The following is a 20,722-nucleotide window of genomic DNA, read 5'->3' on the forward strand; positions in this document are numbered from 1 at the left end:
AAAAAAAAACGGGGGGGGAACCCCCATTTTTAAAAAAAAAAAAAAAAAAAAAAAAATGGCTTTTGATAAAGTTCGCCGCGGGCGATAATCGCACCCACATCCTAGCGCTTACATGGATTCATGGCAGACGTCAGTAGCTCTTGAGCAGTCTGACTAGGCCTGAGGCTGAGTGGTCAAGAACACTGACTCTCAACCTGGAGGTACTGGGTTTGAATCCCGGCCAGAGTGGAAATTTTCTAACCGAACTTTTCCGTTCTTGGACATTAGACATGGATGTACGTAAAAATTTGCCTTGAAGTAATGCAAAAGCGGTATTATTATTTTTTTTTTTAAGTTCATCCCTAAAGGGGGGAAAAAAAGAAATAGATAATAAAAATAAAAACCGCGCTTCGTTCGAATCTCCTGGCCACATCCATTCTGTATAAGGTTTCAAGTCAGGACAGGAGATTAACAGCTCTGCCTCGGGGCCAGAAGTTGAGAATGTAAAGTTTCAAATCCGCTGAGCATTAATAAAATCACTGGCAGTAGTAATAATGTGCTTGTATGTTATACAGCGAACATACATTACATTACCTATATCGTCGTTTAAGACGAAAAATGTCGTACCTTAGTTGTATGTATTATTCTTTAACCCATCAAATATACGAGACCTTGTTTAGACTGCTAAGGTAAAGGGACTTTTTAGTCTCATTCGAGCAGGATAAACAAGGTATATTCTATTCTATTCTATTCTATTCTACCTTAGTTGTATGTATTGTTCTTTAACAGTTTAACCCATCAAATATACGAGACCTTGTTTAGACTGCTGGGGTAAAGGGACTTTTCAGTCCTATTCGGGCAGGATAAACAAGATATATTCTATTCTATTCTACCTATTTGGAAATCACTTGGGTATTTTTCAAAGGGCTTTTTTCTCTTAGAAAAAATAAAAATAAATAAAATAAATACTTGAATAAAAGCGAATTAAAAAGAAGTTAAATCGGATGAGTAAGCATTAATAAAATCACTGCGGTATAGTAATAATGTCCTTGTATGTTATTATGTTACTAGTGGTTGACCCGTCCTTTGTACGGGATCAGCGTGGCATATTATTGAGATAGTGGGAAAATCCTACAATGCTGCAGTGAGCACCAAAGTTGTGACATAATAACACAAAGAAACTGCATTTACATTTAAATCGTCGTTTAAGACGAAAAATGTCGTACCTATTTGGAAATCACTTGGGTATTTTTCAAAGGGCTTTTTTCTCTTTGAAAAAATAAAAAAATAGGGTAAGTGTACCATTTATTCGCCCACCTAAAAAACGTACCATTTATTGGCCCACTTAAATAAAAGCCAATTAAGAAGAGGTTAAATCCGATGAGTAAGCATTAATAAAATCACTGCGGTTTAGTAATAATGTCCTTGTATGCTATTATGTTACTAGTGGTTGACCCGTCCTTTGTACGGGATCAGCGTGGCATAAGAGTCATAACTTTGAGGTGCTGCCATTTTGAATCGGGATAGAATATGACAAATTCACATAGCCTATGTCAACCTCAGTCCTCTTCTCATCAACCACAAAAAATTTCATCAAAATCGGTCAAGCCGGTTTTTCGTGAAAAGAGGACATCAAAAGGTCCATCAGAGTAACAGCGCCGTAACAGACAGACATACATGTACAATTGTACATGTTTCTGTGTATGCAATATGCAACAATTTAGTCGAATTTCGCGTTATTTTCATAGTATAACTTCTCGCTGTTTCTTATTTTCAAAAAATGTTATATCTTTTTCTACGTTGCTATTGAAAATTAAAAAGGTTCTCTAATTCTATCTATTAAGAAAGATATGGTGAACATACATTACATTATATCGTCGTTAACGAGGAAAAAATTCACATGCCTGCCTCGGTGGTGTAGTGGCCAAGACGCTCGTCTGGTAAACAGGAGGGTATGGGTTCAATCCTAATAAAATAAAAATTTTCATCAGTAAATGGTTTCTTCAAATTAAATTATTGATCCTAAGGGCAAGTAAAACCTAGACCCTTGACAAATGGAATGTGTCTTAAAAGGCATGTGATGTGTTCCAATTTCCAGTCCATTCGACCGTATATTTCAAATCGGTCTAATTCAGATGTTGTACTAAGATAAGAAGAGAATAAGTCTTCACTTGACTAAATTATTTAGTCAATTGAAGACTTATTCTCTTCTTATTTTAGTATTAATTTTATTAGTACTTGACATGGTATCCCGTTTTCAAAGTTTATTCAGATGTTGTAGTTGGACCTTTCATCATTAGATGCACCGACAAGCTGTTATTTATTTTCTGGCGAAGTAGGTACCTAACTATACCTACATACGTATTGTCACTACTTTTTTCTCTTAGAAAAATAAATAAATCGAATTCAGATGTTGTACTAAAATAAGAAGAGAATAAAGTCTTCACTTGACTAAATTATTTAGTCAATTGAAGACTTATTCTCTTCTTATTTTAGTATTAATTAGTACTTGACATGGTATCCCGTTTTCAAAGTTTATTCAGATGTTGTAGTTGCACCTTTCATCATTAGATGCACCGACAAGCTGTTATTTATTTTCTGGCGAAGTAGGTACCTAACTATACCTACATACGTATTGTCACTATTATTTATCCATGTGTCACCCAAGATTACCAGATGGTAGGTCAGCTGCCCTCGCTAAGAGTAACAATAGATACTAATTTCAATATTAATGTCATTCCAATGTCTATTTATCTTGAAATACATATTGGAATTAGAAATCAATCAAATACAGGGTTGGTAAGTTCTAGGCCCGAGGCTAGCACAACCCTCCCTCTTCACCCTAAAGACCCCAAGCTTTCTCTGAAAGCTCAAGTTAGAAATCTTTCTCATCAATATAAAATAATATACCTATCGTTCTTAAGCACAAAACTCCCTTTATTCTTACCTGCTGGGGGTTGTAGTGTCCCCCGAGGCTCGCACAACCCTCGCGCAGGTCTAAGTTCTAGGTCCTCAAAAGTTCGCCAAGTCTAGTCAGCTCCCATGGCGTAGTGGTCACTGCACTCGCCTTGCACGCGGGAGACCCGGGTTCGATTCCCGGCGGGGTCAAGTTGGCGTAGTGGTCACTGCACTCGCCTTGCACGCGGGAGACCCGGGTTCGATTCCCGGCGGGGTCAAGAAATTTGTATCTGCAATAGATCAGTTGCTCTTACTTGGGTGGTGTTTCAAAGTCATAGAGCAGGAAAAATGAGGACCAACGGAATTTTCCTTTTTTTTCTACTTCCAGGTTCTTTAAAGTCCGTCGCACATTAGAAGCGTAAACGTGCGACTTTTACTAGCGCGTAGGCGCCTGCAAAACCAAACCTATAAAAATGATAGTCACTCTCTATACATAGACTCGCCATCATTTACATAGGTTTGGTTTTCCAGGCGACTACCTACGTACTACCAAAAGTCGCGAGACTACGCTTCTAATGTGCGACAGGCTTTAAAGAACCTGGAATTGGCGCTCAAAAGAAAACGGGCGAGACGGGCCTTACTTTAAACGAGTATACACGCGGCCACACTTTTTGGAAGATATCCTTCTTCTTAATAAATGCGTTGACTACTTGACTTGGCGAGCGAAAAAAAAAAAAAAAAAAAAAAAAACCCCCAGCTTCCTGACTCCCGGCGGTGTTCTTCTTGAGTCCCGTCACGAAACCTTTGACCGTCACTGTACCGTCGTCGTGCTGAATGAATGTGACGTTGCCGGACGGGGAGGTGACGGAGGGGGACGAGGCGTACGGCCTCAACACGGCCACCGCCACGATTTTGCCGGCGAAATCCTGTGGAAAACAGAGAATTTTAGTGAGAATTTTAGTTTCCTTATCCTATTTATAGGAAAGGCCTTGTGTTAGGCCTCCCTCGCCCTTCCTAGGACAAGGTTGGCGTTTCTTGTTAGTCCCTTCCAGGCAGCCCTAGTGTGTGCCTCATGCTCGAAGAAAAGGTGGAAGGATTGTGTGAATACTGAATCACGACTTGAGGGAGAAAAGCCCTGGGCGAACTTTATCCTAAACACCATAAGGTTCGTTCTCGGAACGGCTGGCTTTCTCCTATCCTGTCTTCCTTCTCTCTTCGATTTCGGGACCATAAGACGTTGGCAGTTACAGTTCCCTCTGTCAAACATCTTTGAAGAAAAGGTGGGAAAGAAACCTAGAGAATTTTTACCAATATAATGTAAATTAGGTAATAAAGAGATATAGTTCCCTTATTTACCATATATTATGTATGTAAGGTAATAAAGAGAGAATTTTCTTACCTCAGAAAGCACTTGTACGACTAGAAATGAGAAGAAAACAGGAGCGAGTGTCGTCCACATGATCTGAAACAGAAAGATAAATAATTATCCATTATTAAGGTGAGTCCATACTACACTCGACCGAAGTCAATCAATATCGACTAGAAGCTGGAAGCCCGTCAACACAAAATTAAATGGTGCCTCAACACAAAATTAAATGGTATATATGTTACGGTAAATGTAGAAAATCTGGTCATTGCTCGCAAGCTCACACAAATTCAACCGGACCCGCAATCTATTTACAAAGTAAATCTGCAAGCCACGATCTCCTTTACTTTCATTATTAGAGTTTGCTGAATAAACAGTCTGTATGGAAGAAGTTGAGTTTTTATTTATTTTAATTTAATATGGTGCGTCAACACAAAATTAAATGGTATATACACCACAACAACAACAACAACAACAACAACAACAACAACAACAACAACAACAACAACTTGAATGCTCGCAAACTCACACAAATTCAACCGGACCCGCACTCTATATTTACAAAGTAAATCTGCAAGCCACGATCTCCTTTACTTTCATTATTAGAGTTTGCTGAATAAACAGTCTGTATGGAAGAAGTTGAACCCAGATGGTACAGAGGTCTTGGTAACATTAACTGCAGTAGTAATAGACCATCATGTCGCATAGGACAGAGCTGTGCAAGGCAACTTGGCGGAATCGCGGACAAAAAGATCGCGGGTACGAATGCCAGGCGAACCATAGTTCTCTAAGGAAGACAAGATAGGACAAAAGCCAGCCGCCAGCCTAGTTAGCTTGGTTGGTGCCTTGTAAGCTCTAGGCCGCGGGTTCCATTCCCGCCCGGGGCGGATTTTATCCTGAAGGGATAAGGTTCCGCGGAATCGCGGGTTCCAATGCCAGGCGAAGCATTAAGGAAGACAAGATAGGAGAAAGTCAGCCGCCAGCCTAGGTAGCTTGGTTGGTGCCTTGTAAGCTCTAGGCCGCGGGTTCCATTCCCGCCCGGGGCGGATTTTATCCTGAAGGGATAAGGTTCGTTCTCGGAACTGCTAGCTTTCCTGTCTCCCTTCTCTCTTAGATATTTAAGACTCTAGCAGTTACAGTTCCCTCTATCAAACCTCATAAAAAAAAGCCAGCCGCTCTGAGAATATACCTCGTTTATACTGCTATGTATAGACACATAATATATGTATGAGACTGAAAAATCCCTTGAAACCCGCAGTCTAAATAATAAGGTATTGTAATTTTACCCCCGCAGTCAGAGGTACTTAGTCTGCCATTGTTTTTGGACAGCCCTCACAAGTTCTAGGTACTACCTATTTCAGCCTCAAAGGACTTGAAATACCAACTCCTCAGAGTCTTACATAGGTAGTATGTATGTATAGTTAGTAACTCCTAGGTACCCACACTATGTATAGACCAGTGGCGTAGCGTGGTCTAAAGTCAAGTGTAAGGCGTGTAGGGCACTAATTTCCATCACCATGCACATTACTACATAAGTCATGCCTCAAAAGTTCGACAATCAGAAGTCTAGTCAGCTCCCATGACGTAGTGGTCACTGCACTCGCCTTGCACGCGGGAGACCCGGGTTCGATTCCCGGCGGGGTACCGTACCCCGTAACCTTGTTCCTTTAAAAAACCACAATTATCTATTGGCTGAAGCACCGAAGAGGACCAACGTTAACACACCAATGTGTCTTGGAATCTTGGGCCGAATTCAAAAACCGGTATGGCACGCAAGCGCGTTACGACTGGACCAACCGTACCCCGTAACCTTGTTCCTTTAAAAAACCACAATTATCTATTGGCTGAAGCACCGAAGAGGACCAACGTTTAACACACCAATGTGTCTTGGAATCTTGGGCCGAATTCAAAAACCGGAAACTTTGGCTTTAGTTTGGAAAACAATTTAAATTTACTTCGGGAGAAATTAATTGCTACTTGTCATGCTATGAGTACTCAGGTCGATCTAGCCAGGGCCGAACACAGCCCCGGCCCCGCGGGACTAGCTTCAACAGTGGGCCTGGGCCCTCATTGCAACATTTTAATAATATTGTTGTTACAAATATTTAATATACCTTATTTATACTGTCGGCATAGTACCCAGTAGGTACCCAGTAAAATTTACCTAACGAGTTGTTAAACGGACCCTTGTTGACCTGAGTCCGAAACAGGGATCACACATGTCAACCGGTCCAAAATATTGCTGACAGGTCTCAACTGAGACTGTGAAGAACTGATAGGAGAAGATCCCCTATTGTTTTTGAGATCAAAATAACAATGGGGTGCATTAAATATAATAATTATTATGTTTCTAATACACTTGGGCTAAATACAATCGACCCAACATAAATACAATCGACCTAACATAAATACAGTGAGGTCACTTGTTTAGAGTTCAAAGTGTCAGGTGTCCAAAATGATGTATGAACCTGAACCCGAGTTTTTGGTCCTCATGTCCTGAATCCTAAATTCAAGATTCTACTTTCTACTAGCGGTCAGGAGTGTTACAATAACTGGAGTAACAATAACTGCCCGGTAACAAAATTTACTGATGAAAATAAAAATTGCCAAATTCTTCTTCGCCTTTTTCCGAGTGTTTTTTTTATATATATACTAGCTGAATTCCGTCGCTTCGCTCCGGAATCCCGCTAGTTCATCCCGAGGCATGGCCAAATTCTTAGGGCGTATAGCCTAACCCCATACACAAAAAGCCCACTCTGAGGCTCAGGTGTAGGGGTAACTACCCCAAAAGGTGGGTTAAGCTTATACGAATCTTGGGCATATTTCAAAATACCTATTATTTTTTTTTTTTTAGAGGTTTGACAGAGGGAACTGTAACTGCTATGGTCTTATCGTCCAGAAATCGAAGAGAGAAGGAAGACAGGATAGGAGAAAGCCAGCCGTTCCGAGAACGAACATTATCCCATCAGGATAAAATCCGCCCCGGGCGGGAATCGAACTCGCGGCCTAGCGCTTACAAGGCAGACGCACTACCAACTAAGCTAACTAGGCTGGTAATGAGCAAAACTACTTATACCTGATTTACGCTTGATTAGTGGATGCGCCTAAATCGAAAAAAAAACTAATGAAAGGAAATACAAACAAGATGAGTGGATGTGTCTAAATTACCTATGATGAACAACTATTATTCAGCATTAGTGGATGCAGCTAGAAAACCAATGAAAAAATCAGAGGACATTCATATTAGGTGATTTTGTTAATCATAAGTAGGTATATATAGGTACAGTAGAACCTCGATTATTTCAACTAATTGGGACCGGGGGTGGTTGAAATGATCGAAAGTTGAAATAATTGAAATCCCGTATAAAACAATGGAAAAGGGGGCAAAATTGAGATACAAAAGAACAAAATGGTTAATAAATACCCTATTTTGAACTCATTTTGTGGGGTTGAAGTAATAGAGAGTTGAAATAATCGAGGTTCCACTGTATTTACTTGAAAGATTTCAAGAGTAAGCACTTAAGCAGGATATAGGATAAGCAGAAAAGGGGAATTGCCTTATAGATGGTTCTTTTTTATCTCCTGCACTGGCTCACCATCCTGACCTCACCAAGAGGTTATAATTCTTCTGGTGATGGCCAAGTTGTTTATTGGTACTGTATTTCATATCAAAGCTACTCGCTGTAGGAACATGCAGCGTAAACGATACAATACAGGGTGTAACTGAAATCGGGGATAGTGTGTAGGTAATATCGGCAAATAAATAATATCGGTAATATCGGGGGGCACGGTTGGTCCAGTGGTAACGCGCTTGCTTGCCAAGCAGAAGGTCCCGGGTTCGAATCCCACCATCGACAAAAATTTGTACTTAAAAAGATATTAATGGTAATAGCCACCAAAGAGGTTGCCACTAAAGAATAGGATAAAGCCAGCCTAGTTAGCTTCGTCGGTAGCGCGTCTGCCTTGTAAGTGCTAGGCCGTGGGTTCAATTCCCGCCCGATTTCATCCTGAACGGATCATGTTCGTTCTCCGAACGGCTGGCTTTCTCCTGTCTTCCTTCTCTCTTCGCTTTCGGGACGATAAGACCTTAGCAGTTACAGTTCCCTCTATCAAACCTTTTTTTTTAACTGCTCTTTCTGGCTTCGGACAAACGGAACCCCCTTTACGAGCCTAATGGTGGGTCCAGACTTGTGCAATGCAACGTGCAATGCAACATGCAATGCAATGAAATTCGTTAGTTTGGACGTGTTTGAGAAAGTTGCAGCAAAGTTTTTTGAACATTGCAGCAAACGTTTGTGGGTATCCGAGAGGTTGGCGGTTTTCTGGCGAATGTCTTTGATGTGCGTTGCACTAGTTTGGACGTGTTTGCAAAGCATCGTGCAATGCAATGCAAATGATGTACCTACTATAGGCCATTACTAGCCATTAAATCAAATCTGACGAATGCGAACGTTTTTCATGTATCCGAGAATTTTCATGTATCCGAGAATACCGATACTCAACTAGTAATGGCCTATAGTAGGTACATCATTTGCATTGCATTGCACGATGCTTTGCAAACACGTCCAAACTAGTGCAACGCACATCAAAGACATTCGCCAGAAAACCGCCAACCTCTCGGATACCCACAAACGTTTGCTGCAATGTTCAAAAAACTTTGCTGCAACTTTCTCAAACACGTCCAAACTAACGAATTTCATTGCATTGCACAAGTCTGGACCCACCATTACAGCCAGGTCCCCACCCTCCCATCAGAATAACTGTTCTCTTCACTACCTTATTTGTTCTTTGTTTCTGTTTTTATTCTTTTTTGTTTCGTTTATTTTTTCTATATTCTCTTCTATTTATGTTACAGGATCTCTTCAAACCTATTCTCCCTTTTTACTTTCCTTATCCTATAGGAAGGAAAGTAATGTAATCGGGTCAAATTTTCGATGGTCAGTTTTTAGTGTCAAAACACGTTTTGAGGTCCCTAGAGCCTAAATCCAAAGTTTCAGCCATTGGTCCGTGTGTGTGTCTGTAAACAAAATATTTCGAGAACGGTAAGGCTAACGTTTGGTTAAAATAGGTGCTGCGGTTGGCGGTATTTTGACCGCTTTTTGGCACCCAGACGACAATGTTAATCAAAGCTCACATCATTTACTGTCTCCCTCTCTCTCTGTCTGTCTCTCTCTCTCTTCCGCTCTCTCTCTCTCTCCCCTACTTTCCTTCTCTCTCACACACCCCACCCCAAAACTATCACTAAAACAACAGCATTACAGGAAGAAAACACAGCACATTTGAATAATTTATGTGGAACATGTGTTTGGAGGGGAGGTTGGGAGGGGAAGTTGAACAAATTTTGCACCCCCACCCATTCACCCATCCACCTACCTAACGTTAGCTAAATCTCCGATGTTGTCTTACTATGTTCTTATATCCTTCTCTTCTCCTACTCTTGTTCCACCCCTCCCCTCCAAATCTTTATTATCCTCCCCTCTTCCCAGTTTTCTCTTATTCTACCCCTCCATATTATCCTCCCCTACTTCCTCCCCTTCAAATCTCTCTTATTATCTCCCCCCCCTTTTCTTCCCCTTCCGCAGTGCTACGAGTGTTTCTTGAAAATGTCATTTCCTCATTTTCCGCTCTAACGCATTGTCTTTACAATGCTATAATTGGCGCAATCAGGGGTGGAGGGCTGGAGGGGCGTTCTTAATCAAGGATCGGGGGCAGGATGCATAGCTACATATGAGATGTTTGTAGATGACAGGTGCTGGTGATTTTCCAAGGGTTCAATAAACTTTAGAACTCGGAAGAGAGACACTTTTGGGGTCACCCAAAGTTCGCGTAGCTACCAACATATTCTGAGGATCGAAAAATGTCGTTTTTTAAGAGGTTTGATAGAGGGAACTCTAACTGCTATGGTCTTATCGTCCTCAAAGCGAAGAGAAAGACAGGATAGGATAAAGCCAGCCGTTCCGAGAACGAACCTTACTTGTTTAGGATAAAATCCGCCCCGGGGCGGGAATCGAGCCCGCGGCCTAGCGCTTACAAGGCAGACGCACTACCAACTAAGCTAACTAGGCTGGCTAAGGTCCGACCTTAGCACAGAGAGTTTTCAGTTAATTCACAGAGTTCAAGAAATGCTGGCCTGTGTAAATCAAATGGGGGACGTCAAAGAAAACCCTTGACACTGTGTTAACTTGCAGTGGTAAGATCGGCCATTTAGTCGGGCCGCAGGCCGCTGGGGCTGGTTAAAATTGAAAGATGTAATAGCGGTAAAATAGTAAAATTGGCGCATCCACTAATGAAATACCCCTTCAAGTTTTGGACGGTTGGTTCGGTAATCAGGACGGCGTGGGTTCGAAAAAGTTGAACACAAAATAAAATCGAGATATTAAGAGTCCGTTCACACTTATCGTCAGTTTCACAGGATTTATTTTCCCGAATGTCCTAATAGGCAAAGTAATTTAAATGAGAGTGTTCCACTACACACGACACGATTTTTTTCCGAATGACAAGTGGGAACGAGCTCTAACGATGTTGGCACTCTGTAATTTAAATGAGAGTGTTCCACTACACACGACACGATTTTTTTCCGAATGACAAGTGGGAACGAGCTCTAACGATGTTGGCACTCTATTCTAGTCATAAAGATTTAATCAGATACTTATAGATCTCAATATTTAATAACTAGATCGAACTTGACTCTATATCATTTCGAACCAAGGACCTTGACCTAGATAGAACGAGTACCAGAACCACAAGACAAACATACACCTACTATTGAGTAGTGGGAAACAGCAAGATTGATAAAGGTTTAGCAAAGATTAATAGTGGTTTAACAGAGATAAGAATGTGATTTATTTGCACAGATAGGGGTTTTTTTTTATTAATTTTATTTACATTTAAAAAATAATATGAAAAAAATATATTACAGAAAAAAAGATATAACTTTTTCTTGAAACATTACCCAAGTAAGCGCAACTAATCTATTGTTCCAGGAAGAACTAACTCAGTAGTCTAGTTAGCTTGAAGGGTAGGGTAGGACTACTTTGTAAGCGCTAGGTCGCGGGATCGTTTCCCGCACGGTGCGAATTTTATCCTGATCACAGTTCGTTCTCAGAACCTTGGGACCGGATGAACCCCCCCTGTAAACTGCCCTGCTGTCTAGCTAGTTATTAACGCTATGCAGGCAACAAATGCATTGAAACAAAAGAAAAGGATGTCTCTTGGTATATTTATAACGAACGGGTACTGTTGCTGTCCGAAACAAAACGTTATACAGTTATAAAATAAAACGTTATAAGACTTATAAGTAGAGTTTTAATATAAAACTTACTCAGTAGTCTAGTTAGCTTGAAGGGTAGGACTACTTTGTAAGCGCTAGGTCGCGGGATCGTTTCCCGCACGGTGCGAATTTTATCCTGATCACAGTTCGTTCTCAGAACGGTTTGCTTTCTCCTATCCTGTCCTCTTTCTCACTTCGAAATCAGGACGATAGGACCTTGGAATTTACAGTTCCCTGTATTAAAGCTCCTATAAAAAAGTTTGGATTTTTTTTTTTTCTTGAAATTGAAACACCTTGTCAAAATTGGATCCTGTAAGGTGTAAAGCTGGTCTGAAAACTCTAACCTAATCAATAGACCTTGGAATAAGTTCCCTGTATTAAAGCTCCTATAAAAAAGTTTGGATTTTTTTTTTCTTGAAATTGAAAAACCTTGTCAAAATTGGATCCTGTAAGGTGTAAAGCTGGTCTGAAAACTCTAACCTAATCAATAACAATCAATATTATAATAGCCAACATTAATAAAAAATAAAAAACCTTACACCTCACACTAGGTTGTGGTATAGAAAAAAATATCTGGTGTGAATAGCACACGAATTTCCTTGTCTACAAGAGTTGATTACCCTCATACCTATAGGTACCTATGAGTATAAATTTGGAACCCGATCTAATATGAAGGTGGGAAAACCTATCGAATCGGTTCGTATAAAGATACACAGGGGTGCTTACTGGAACTTGGCCTGGCACACTGCCTTGCGGGGCGCTCAGATTACCTACATAGATACATAATAGGAACGGCTGGCTTTCTCCTATCCTGTCTTCCTTCTCTCTTCGCTTTCGGGACGATAAGACCTTAGCAGTTACAGCTCCCTCTATCAAACCTTTTTACTTTCCTTATCCTATAGGAAGGAAAGTAATGTAATCGGGTCAAATTTTCGATGGCCAGTTTTTAGTGCCAAAATAAAAAAAACCTTACACCTCACACTAGGTTGTGGTAAAGAAGAAAAAAATATCTGGTGTGAATAGCACACGAATTTCCTTGTCTACAAGAGTTGATTACCCTCATATACCTACCTATGAGTAAATGGAACCCGATCTAATATTATGAAGGTGGGAAAACCTATCGAAATCGGTTTGTATAAAGATACACAGGGGTGCTTACTGGAACTTGGCCTGGCACACTGCCTTGCGGGGCGCTCAGATTACCTACATAGATACATAATACGGTTACAGATATTGTAATTGTTACAACAGAACACCCAAATAAGCACCATTCAATAGGATAAGGAAAGTCGTGTGATGTTCACACTAGATTTTTTTAACTGCTTTTTCCGGCTTTGGACAAACGGAACCCCCTTGACGAGCCTTAGGCTCGGGACCGGATGAACCCCCCCCCCCGTAAATACTGAATAGGTATAGCTTTCGTTTTCGTAGGTACTAAGTTTGGACTTTGCGCCAGAGGTCCTGAGTTCTTTTCCCGGCGAGTTCGAAGTTTTCTGCGGTTCTGGGCTTGGAATTTGGGATGCTCTCAGCCTTGTGAGGACAATTTGACTATACAGGGCCGGATTACCCATAAGGCAGAATGGCAGACTGCCACGGGCCCCGCGCTTTGAGGACTTACACTAGATATTATGGTTTTTTTTTTTTCTAAAAAAAAAGAATGTTGCATGATATTTTGCATGAAAGATGTGCTCACAAACATTAAAACTTCAATGTGTAAAGAACTGAAACGGCAAAATACATTTTAATAACAAAACTCGTAATCCGGTAATGATGATTGATACAAATGAATTAGGCAGGTATAGAAGTGTTTTCTAGTAGGGAGGGGGGTAGGTCCTGGGGGCCCCGCGCCTAAGTTTGGACTTTGCGCCAGAGGTCCTGAGTTCTTTTCCCGGCGAGTTCGAAGTTTTCTCCGGTTCTGGGCTTGGAATTTGGGATGCTCTCAGCCTTGTGAGGATAATGACTATAATATTCTGCTCCTTTACTGACGAGACCTTCTGAATGGTAAGTAAGCGAGTTATTATTCCTGGACTAACAGTACATCAATATTACTTCCTATACCACCCATTATTAGGATAAGGAAAGTAAAAATACACCAAGAAATGCTTCATTATTCAAAATTAATTAATTTCTTGTACGAGTTAGTTAGGTATATTGTATTAAAATTCGGTACAATGAATAAAATGAATTGGTTTTTGTGCATGGACCATGATCTAAATTTAAATCATCTTGTATCAAAACTATAGGGTGACCCCAAATTTTTGTAGCGGGGCGATAGACCAGGATGATTCTGAACTTTTGGAGGCGGAGATTAAAGAAGAGGCCGAGGAAAAAACACAAGGGGAGGAGAAGGAGGAGCAAGAAGAAGAGGAGGAGGAGGTGGAAGAAAAAGAAGATGAAAAATCTGGTGTGAACATCACACGACTTTCCTTATCCTATTAAATTATATATCCTATCTTCCTTCTCTCTTCGCTTTCGGGACGATAAGACCATAGCAGTTACAGTTCCCTCTATCAAACCTTTTTTTAACTGCTTTTTCTGGCTTCGGACAAACGGAACCCCCTTGACGAACCTTAGGCTCGGGACCGGATGAACCTCCCTGTAAACTGCCCTGCTGTCTAGCTAGTTATTAACGCTATGCAGGCAACAAATGCATTGAAACAAAAGAAAAGGATGTCTCTTGGTAAAGAAAAATATAGTAGGGAAACAACATGAGAGACATACTACGGGATGGGCATGCTACGGGATGGACAAATAATGTAGTACCTACCTACTTGTTTCGTTGCTCTTCACACTGAGACAAAAAAAATGCTCGATTTCCCATAAAAAAAAAAAAAAAAAAAAAAAAAAAAAAAAAAAAAAAATTAGGATAAGGAAAGTAAAAATACACCAAGAAATGCTTCATTATTCTAAATTAATTAATTTCTTGTACGAGTTGGTTAGATATATTGTAAAATTCGGTACAATGAATAAAATGAATTGCTTTTTGTGCATGGACCATGATCTAAATTTAAATCGTCTTGTATCAAAACTATAGGGTGACCCCAATTTTTTGTAGCGGGGCGATAGACCAGGATGATTCTGAACTTTTGGAGGCGGAGATTCAAGAAGAGGCCGAGGAAAAAACACAAGGGGAGGAGAAGGAGGAGGAAGAAGAAGAGTAGGAGGAGGTGGAAGAAAAAGAAGATGAAAAATCTGGTGTGAACATCACACGACTTTCCTTATCCTATTAAATTATGCTTAGCTGGGTTTCTCAGGTATGATTTTGGGGGTCTCCTCTTATAACTTTCTCGATATCTCTAACCGTTTAGTCGGTAGTGCTGAAAACCACCAAAAAGCGGTCGAAAACGGCTAAAATGAGATCAAAATACAGCTAACCGTTACTCCGATCAACTCCGATGGTAATGAAAACTACTTTTTAGGGGGTTTTAGGTATGATTTTGGGGGGTCTTCAATTGTAACTTTTTCGACATCTCTTACCGTTTAGTCAGTAGAGCCAAAAACCGCCAGAAAGCGGCCGAAATGCCGCCAACCGCCGCACCAATCTAAACCAAAAGTTTTGTGTCGCATCCTTGTCACATTTGACAGCTACATACCAAATTTTAAGTCTCTAGCTCTTACCGTTCTCGAGATATTGTCAAAATACAGCTAACCGTTACTCCGATGGTAATGAAAAGTACTTTTTTGGGGGTTTTAGGTATGATTTTGGGGGGTCTTCAATTGTAACTTTTTCGATATCTCTTACCGTTTAGTCAGTAGAGCCAAAAACCGCCAGAAAGCGGCCGAAATGCCGCCAACCGCTGCACCGATCTAAACCAAAAGTTTCGTGTTGCATCCATCCTTGTCACATTTGACAGCTACATACCAAATTTCAAGTCTCTAGCTCTTACCGTTCTCGAGATATTTTGTTTACAGGACAGACAGACACACACACGGACCAACGGCTGAAACTTTGGATTTAGGTTCTAGGGACCTCAAAACGTGTTTTGGCACTAAAAACTGACCATCGAAAATTTAACGGACAGACAGACACACACACGGACCAATAGCTGAAACTTTGGATTTAGGCTCTAGCTAGGGACCTCAAAACGTGTTTTAGCACTAAAAACTGACCATCGAAAATTTGACCCGATTACATTACTTTCCTTCCTATAGGATAAGGAAAGTAAAAAGGAGAGGAGGAGGAGGAGGAGGAGGAGGAAGAGGGAAGGATCAATCTTATCAAGAAATAGAAGACTAGGAGGGAAAATTTCCGAGTAAGGACGCAAGGTCAAGTCAGCCGAGAAATTTCCCTCCACTTCGTATGGTAGAGGAAGAAGAAGAAGAGAAGGAGGAGGAGGAGGAAGAGGGAAGGATCAATGTTACCAAGAAATAGAAGACTAGGAGGGAAAATTTCCGAGTAAGGACGTAAGGTCAAGTCAGCCGAGAAATTTCCCTCCACTTCGTATGGTAGATATTTGTAATTTCGTAGAAAAACCTGCAGGCTTGATTGAAGTTACAAGAAAGGAGGGGAAGTAAAAGAGGAGAGGGAGAGAGAGAGAAAGAGAGAGAGAGAGAGAGAGAGAGAGAGAGAGAGAGAGAGCGAGAGAGAGAGAGAGGAACAGAGAGGGAGAGAGGGAGTACCTAATATTTGTAATTTCGTAGAAAAACCTGCAGGCTTGATTGAAGTTACAAGAAAGGAGGGGAGGTAGAAGGGGAGAGGGAAGAGAGAGGAAGAGAGGGAGGGAATAGAGAGAGAGAAAGAGAGAGAGGAAGAGAGAGGGAGAGAGGGAGGGAGAGAGGGAGGGAATAGAGAGAGAGAGAAAGAGAGAGGAAATAGAGAGAGAGAAAGAGAGAGAGAGAGGAAGAGAGAGGGAGAGAGGGAGGGAATAGAGAGAGAGAGAAAGAGAGAGGGAATAGAGAGAGGAAATAGAGAGAGAGAGAGAAAGAAGGAAAGAGAGAGAGAGGGAAAAGATTCCTCCCGCCCCACCATTTCGCACGGTATTCATGTAAAACCTTGAGGCTTATATTAGGGAAGGGAGAGAGGGAGAGGAGAGGGAGGAGAGATTTTCCCCCGTTCTTCGTGGGATATTCGAAGAAGAAAGGGCGAGGCTTTAATGACGAGGAAATTGCGGGGCTCACGCCAAGGTTTACGGGTTGTAGGGGCAGAAAATTGTAAGTAGGTCCGAGTACGTGTTAAGAATTTAACTTGTGGTTATATTTATTATATGAACATTGAACATGGATATAAGATGAATTTCACCTATGAACATTGAACATCAATTGACTTAAACAAATTTCATTAGAATCGGACCAAATCAAAGTGTTTTCGCGGAACAAGCAGGCAAACTACCAGCCTAGTTAGCTTGGTTGGTAGCGCGTTCCCCTTTTGTAAGCGCTATGTCGCGGGTTCGATTCCCACCCATGGCGGATTTTATTCTGAACAGATAAGGTTCGTTCTCGGAACGGCTGCCCTTCTCCTATCCTGTCTTCCTTCTCTCTTCGCCTTAGGGACGCTACGACAATATCAGTTATAGAGTTATAGTTCCCTCTATGAAACGCGCTGAAAAAGTGTATACGAGATTTCATCCAAATTAGACCAAACCAGCCCAAACCTTCGAGTGTTTTTGCGGAACAAACAAGCCATCAAACAAAAAGGCGAAATCGAACGTCGAGTTTTTGTACTTTGTTTGTTTTAATTCCAAATATTGAAAAAAAAAAAAAAAAAAAAAAGGGACCTAAACCCCCAATTTTTTAAAACCTTGGGATTTTTTTTTGAAAAAAAAAAAAAAAAAAAATAGGTACCTACACACCTAATTATTATATACCTAGGTATTATTTATGTATTTCTAGCAAAATTGTACACCTATTAATGTATTTCCGGCAAAAGTATACGTACGTACCTACAGGTTCAAAACACTTTTCAAATAATAGAAAGTAAAAATTCAGCGGATTCTCTTCGTCTTCTTTTTCGCAGACTTCCGACAGGAAATTGGAAATTTAGAAAACAAACAAGACATGGATGTGGAAATGAAAGAAAAAAACCAATCCCAATACAAAATCCCATTTGATGAAGCTCAAGAGTTTGTCTATGTTAAGACCGGCGGAAAAACAAAGATGATGGAACCTTGGAAAGTCCAAAGTGTAAACAGACAAAAGCAAATACATATTGGAAAGGAAACTATTTTTAGGTATGTAACCTTAAGGAGGAAAATATTGTCAAGATAAGTTTATTACCTACCTACAGATAAAAAAAAAAAAAATATTTGAAAAATATTGTTAGGTCAGTAGGTAGTAGGTACCTAGAGAAAGATTGCTAAAAAAACCTACCTAAGGAAAATATTACTACAGAAAATATTGTTAACCGTTTGATGAAGGTTTGCTAACATCAGAAAGCTCTTACAAATAGGGACAGCTTGGGGTTCGGTTCCAGCCCGGGGGCGGATTTTATTCTGAACAGATAAGGTTCGTTCTCGGAACGGCTGGCTTTCTCCTATCCTGTCTTCCTTCTTCGCTTTCGCGGCGATAAAACCTTAGCTTTCACAAAAATCCTCTATCGACTTCTTCTTAATCTTCTATTTCGTCCTCCTCCTTTTTCTTTTTCTTCTCCTTCTTCTTCACCTTCTCTGCAAAAGAACTTCGTGATTATTTAAATTTTTATACATCTTTCTCTCTGGTTCTGGCGTCAGACATGAATGATACTGAATGACATTTGTCGAGTTCTTCTCCCATCTTCTTCATTTTTATTCTTTCTCTCCTCCTCCTCCTCCTCCTCCTCCTCCTCCTCCTCCTCCTCTTCCTTCTTTTTTTAGAAAATCCCCATGAAACAACATTAGAAAGGATGGGGGGAGGGAGGTGAGAGAGAGTAAAGGGACTTTTCACTGATACTTTTCAGTCTCATTTTAGCAGGATAAGTGGGAGGTATTCTTATTTGTAGTAATATAAATGTGTATTCTGTATTGTATTTCATTATTTTTATCTCATGATACACTTCATACATACTTGCAAGATGAATAGCATTTTCATCCAAAGCTTACAAAAGTCTTTTTCATTTCTACTGGTAAAATTTGTCTTATTCGTCTTTCATTAAGTGCTTCTTCTTTGAGGTTTCGTTTCACAGAAGGAACTGTATGATCGTCGAGGTCTTATCGTCCCAAAAGCGAAGAGAGAAGGACGACAGGATTAGGAGAAAGCCAGCCGTTCCGAGAACGAACCTTTTCTGTTTAGGATGACAAAGCCAGTCGTTCCGAGAACAATACCTGTTTAGAATAAAGATCGGTCGACTATGGTGTAAACGTGTGTCCAAACATAGTCAACCGGCTGTCGATCGCCATCGATCGAGTCTATGACTGTTGTCGACGGTTTTCAATAGTGGACGGTGTTCGATCGACGTCCAGTCGACTATGTGTGAACACGCCCTAATAAACGCAGATCGCAGATTCACACTAAAAATCTGATCTAGTGTAACCGCAGCCTTAATATTTACCTTGACGTTCCTACTCTGATGTATGGATAAGTATGTGTGTTGATGTATTGTTGTGATTTTAGTTTCAAGATTTTTTAGGTGTGTAGGTTACATTTACATAGTTATGTATACTGAGACAAGTACTAATAATGTTTGTAGTTGGTGTGGATTTTTTCCAGCTTAAGGTCTTTCTTCACACATCATCAGAGATGGATTAGAAGAAAATTTCAATTTACAGGGTCAAATAGAATAGAATCGACTTCGCTCAAGTGCACCGGTCTCATTCACATGGTGATATGTATGAATGTATGTTTGGGTTGGATATCTTAATATTAAGTACCTTTTATCTTTTTATTATCTTTTTAACACCACTAAGGTTAGGTTAATTTTAGATATTATTTTATTTTTTTACTTTTTTCTCCTTTTTCTTATCTTTTCTAACTGACGTTGTACAATTGTATTCATTGAAATGTTGTATTTTTAATGTTATATTATGTACAATAAAAATAAATTGAATTGAATTGATATCTGGGTCTATTTCCGAGAGAGCAATGAAAAGTAACCAATGAGGCACTGGCGTATCCCACCCTCACAGACCCACCGGAGGACCGGGCATTCAGGGGCCCCCAAACCAAATCTTGATCTTCAAGATCAAATAGCACTGATAATTCCCCCTAAAACCAATCCAACACATTCCTTACTCACCAAATATCTTCTCTCTTCTTCATTGAATTTAATTTCATTAATTTCAGAGTTGTTGGTAATGTAGGTATCCAATTCATATGCCCAATATCTTCTCTTCTACATTGAACATATCATTAGTTTCAGCGTGTAGATATCCAATTCACACATAGGTGATGCAAAGTTTTGCATATTATCACCCTGGAGCCACATCTCATTCTTATTCGGTCAACATTCAACATAGAATATACGATAAGATATTCAATAGAGTGAAGGTCTCACGCAGTCTCCTTGAACAACAAACCATATTGTAAACATAGCCAATATTCAATAATAAACCATAAAGATATTTGTATGTACCGTCATGATGTGTACAAAACTATTGTACAACATGATTTAATCCTGAGGAGTCGACGCGAACGACCTAAAGGGTCTTTCGAGGAGGAGAGACTGATCACTTTCACATAGAGAATCAAAGTCTTGTTTAAAACCAATAAATCATCCCCAGTTTAGTGTTTTAATTCCTCCCTAAACCATGAGATATTTGTATGTACCTTCATGATATGTACGAAACTATCGTACAACATGATTTAAACCTGAGGAGTCGACGGGAACGACCTAAAGGGTCTTTCGGAGAGGAGAGACTGATCACTTTCACATAGAGAATCAAAGTCTTGTTTAAAACCAATAAATCATCCCCAGTTTAGTGTTTTAATTCCTCCCTTGCTAAAGAAACAGCAAAGGATACGAAGGGCATCCACTCGTAAAATTTATAGCCAAAACCAAATGTCAGCCCAAAGCAATCGCCCTAGTTAGGGCTGATTGAGAGGCTGCCGAAAAACGCCGACCCCGTCTGTACACGGGAAAAGGCGAAGAGAAAGAGGAAGTTTGGTCCTTCAATATTTGGATAGTGGATACGAAGGTGGAATACCCTGTAACCCTGTATACGAAGGTGGAAGGTGTGGAAAGTCGTGATCTTTGGCAGGAAGCAGGAGGAAACTCCAATGCCAAATTTGCTGAAGTCAACCAAACCACAAGATATTTGTATGTACCTTCATGATATGTGGAAAACTATCGTACAACATGA

The 20,722-nt window shown here is 40.3% G+C and overlaps 1 protein-coding gene across 2 annotated transcripts in view; it reads right to left on the minus strand.

The window, feature by feature from the left end:
- The window catches only part of LOC103507212 (superoxide dismutase [Cu-Zn]), a 57,944-nt gene that overhangs the window by 23,123 nt on the left and 14,099 nt on the right, over positions 1 to 20,722 (minus strand). The window contains exons 2-3 of one of the 2 annotated variants that reach the window (XM_026822137.1): positions 4,277 to 4,339; positions 3,636 to 3,803 (exon numbers count right to left, since the gene is read on the minus strand). The exons of the other annotated variant lie outside the window; for it this stretch is intronic. Of the exons in view, the coding sequence (XP_026677938.1) occupies positions 3,636 to 3,803; positions 4,277 to 4,336 (228 nt within the window). The 5' untranslated portion in view covers positions 4,337 to 4,339. The remainder of the gene's footprint in view (positions 1 to 3,635; positions 3,804 to 4,276; positions 4,340 to 20,722) is intronic. 2 annotated transcript variants of the gene reach the window in all.

This window comes from Diaphorina citri, unplaced genomic scaffold, assembly GCF_000475195.1.
Source record: "Diaphorina citri unplaced genomic scaffold, Diaci psyllid genome assembly version 1.1 scaffold296, whole genome shotgun sequence".
Taxonomy (NCBI): Eukaryota; Metazoa; Arthropoda; class Insecta; order Hemiptera; family Psyllidae; genus Diaphorina; species Diaphorina citri.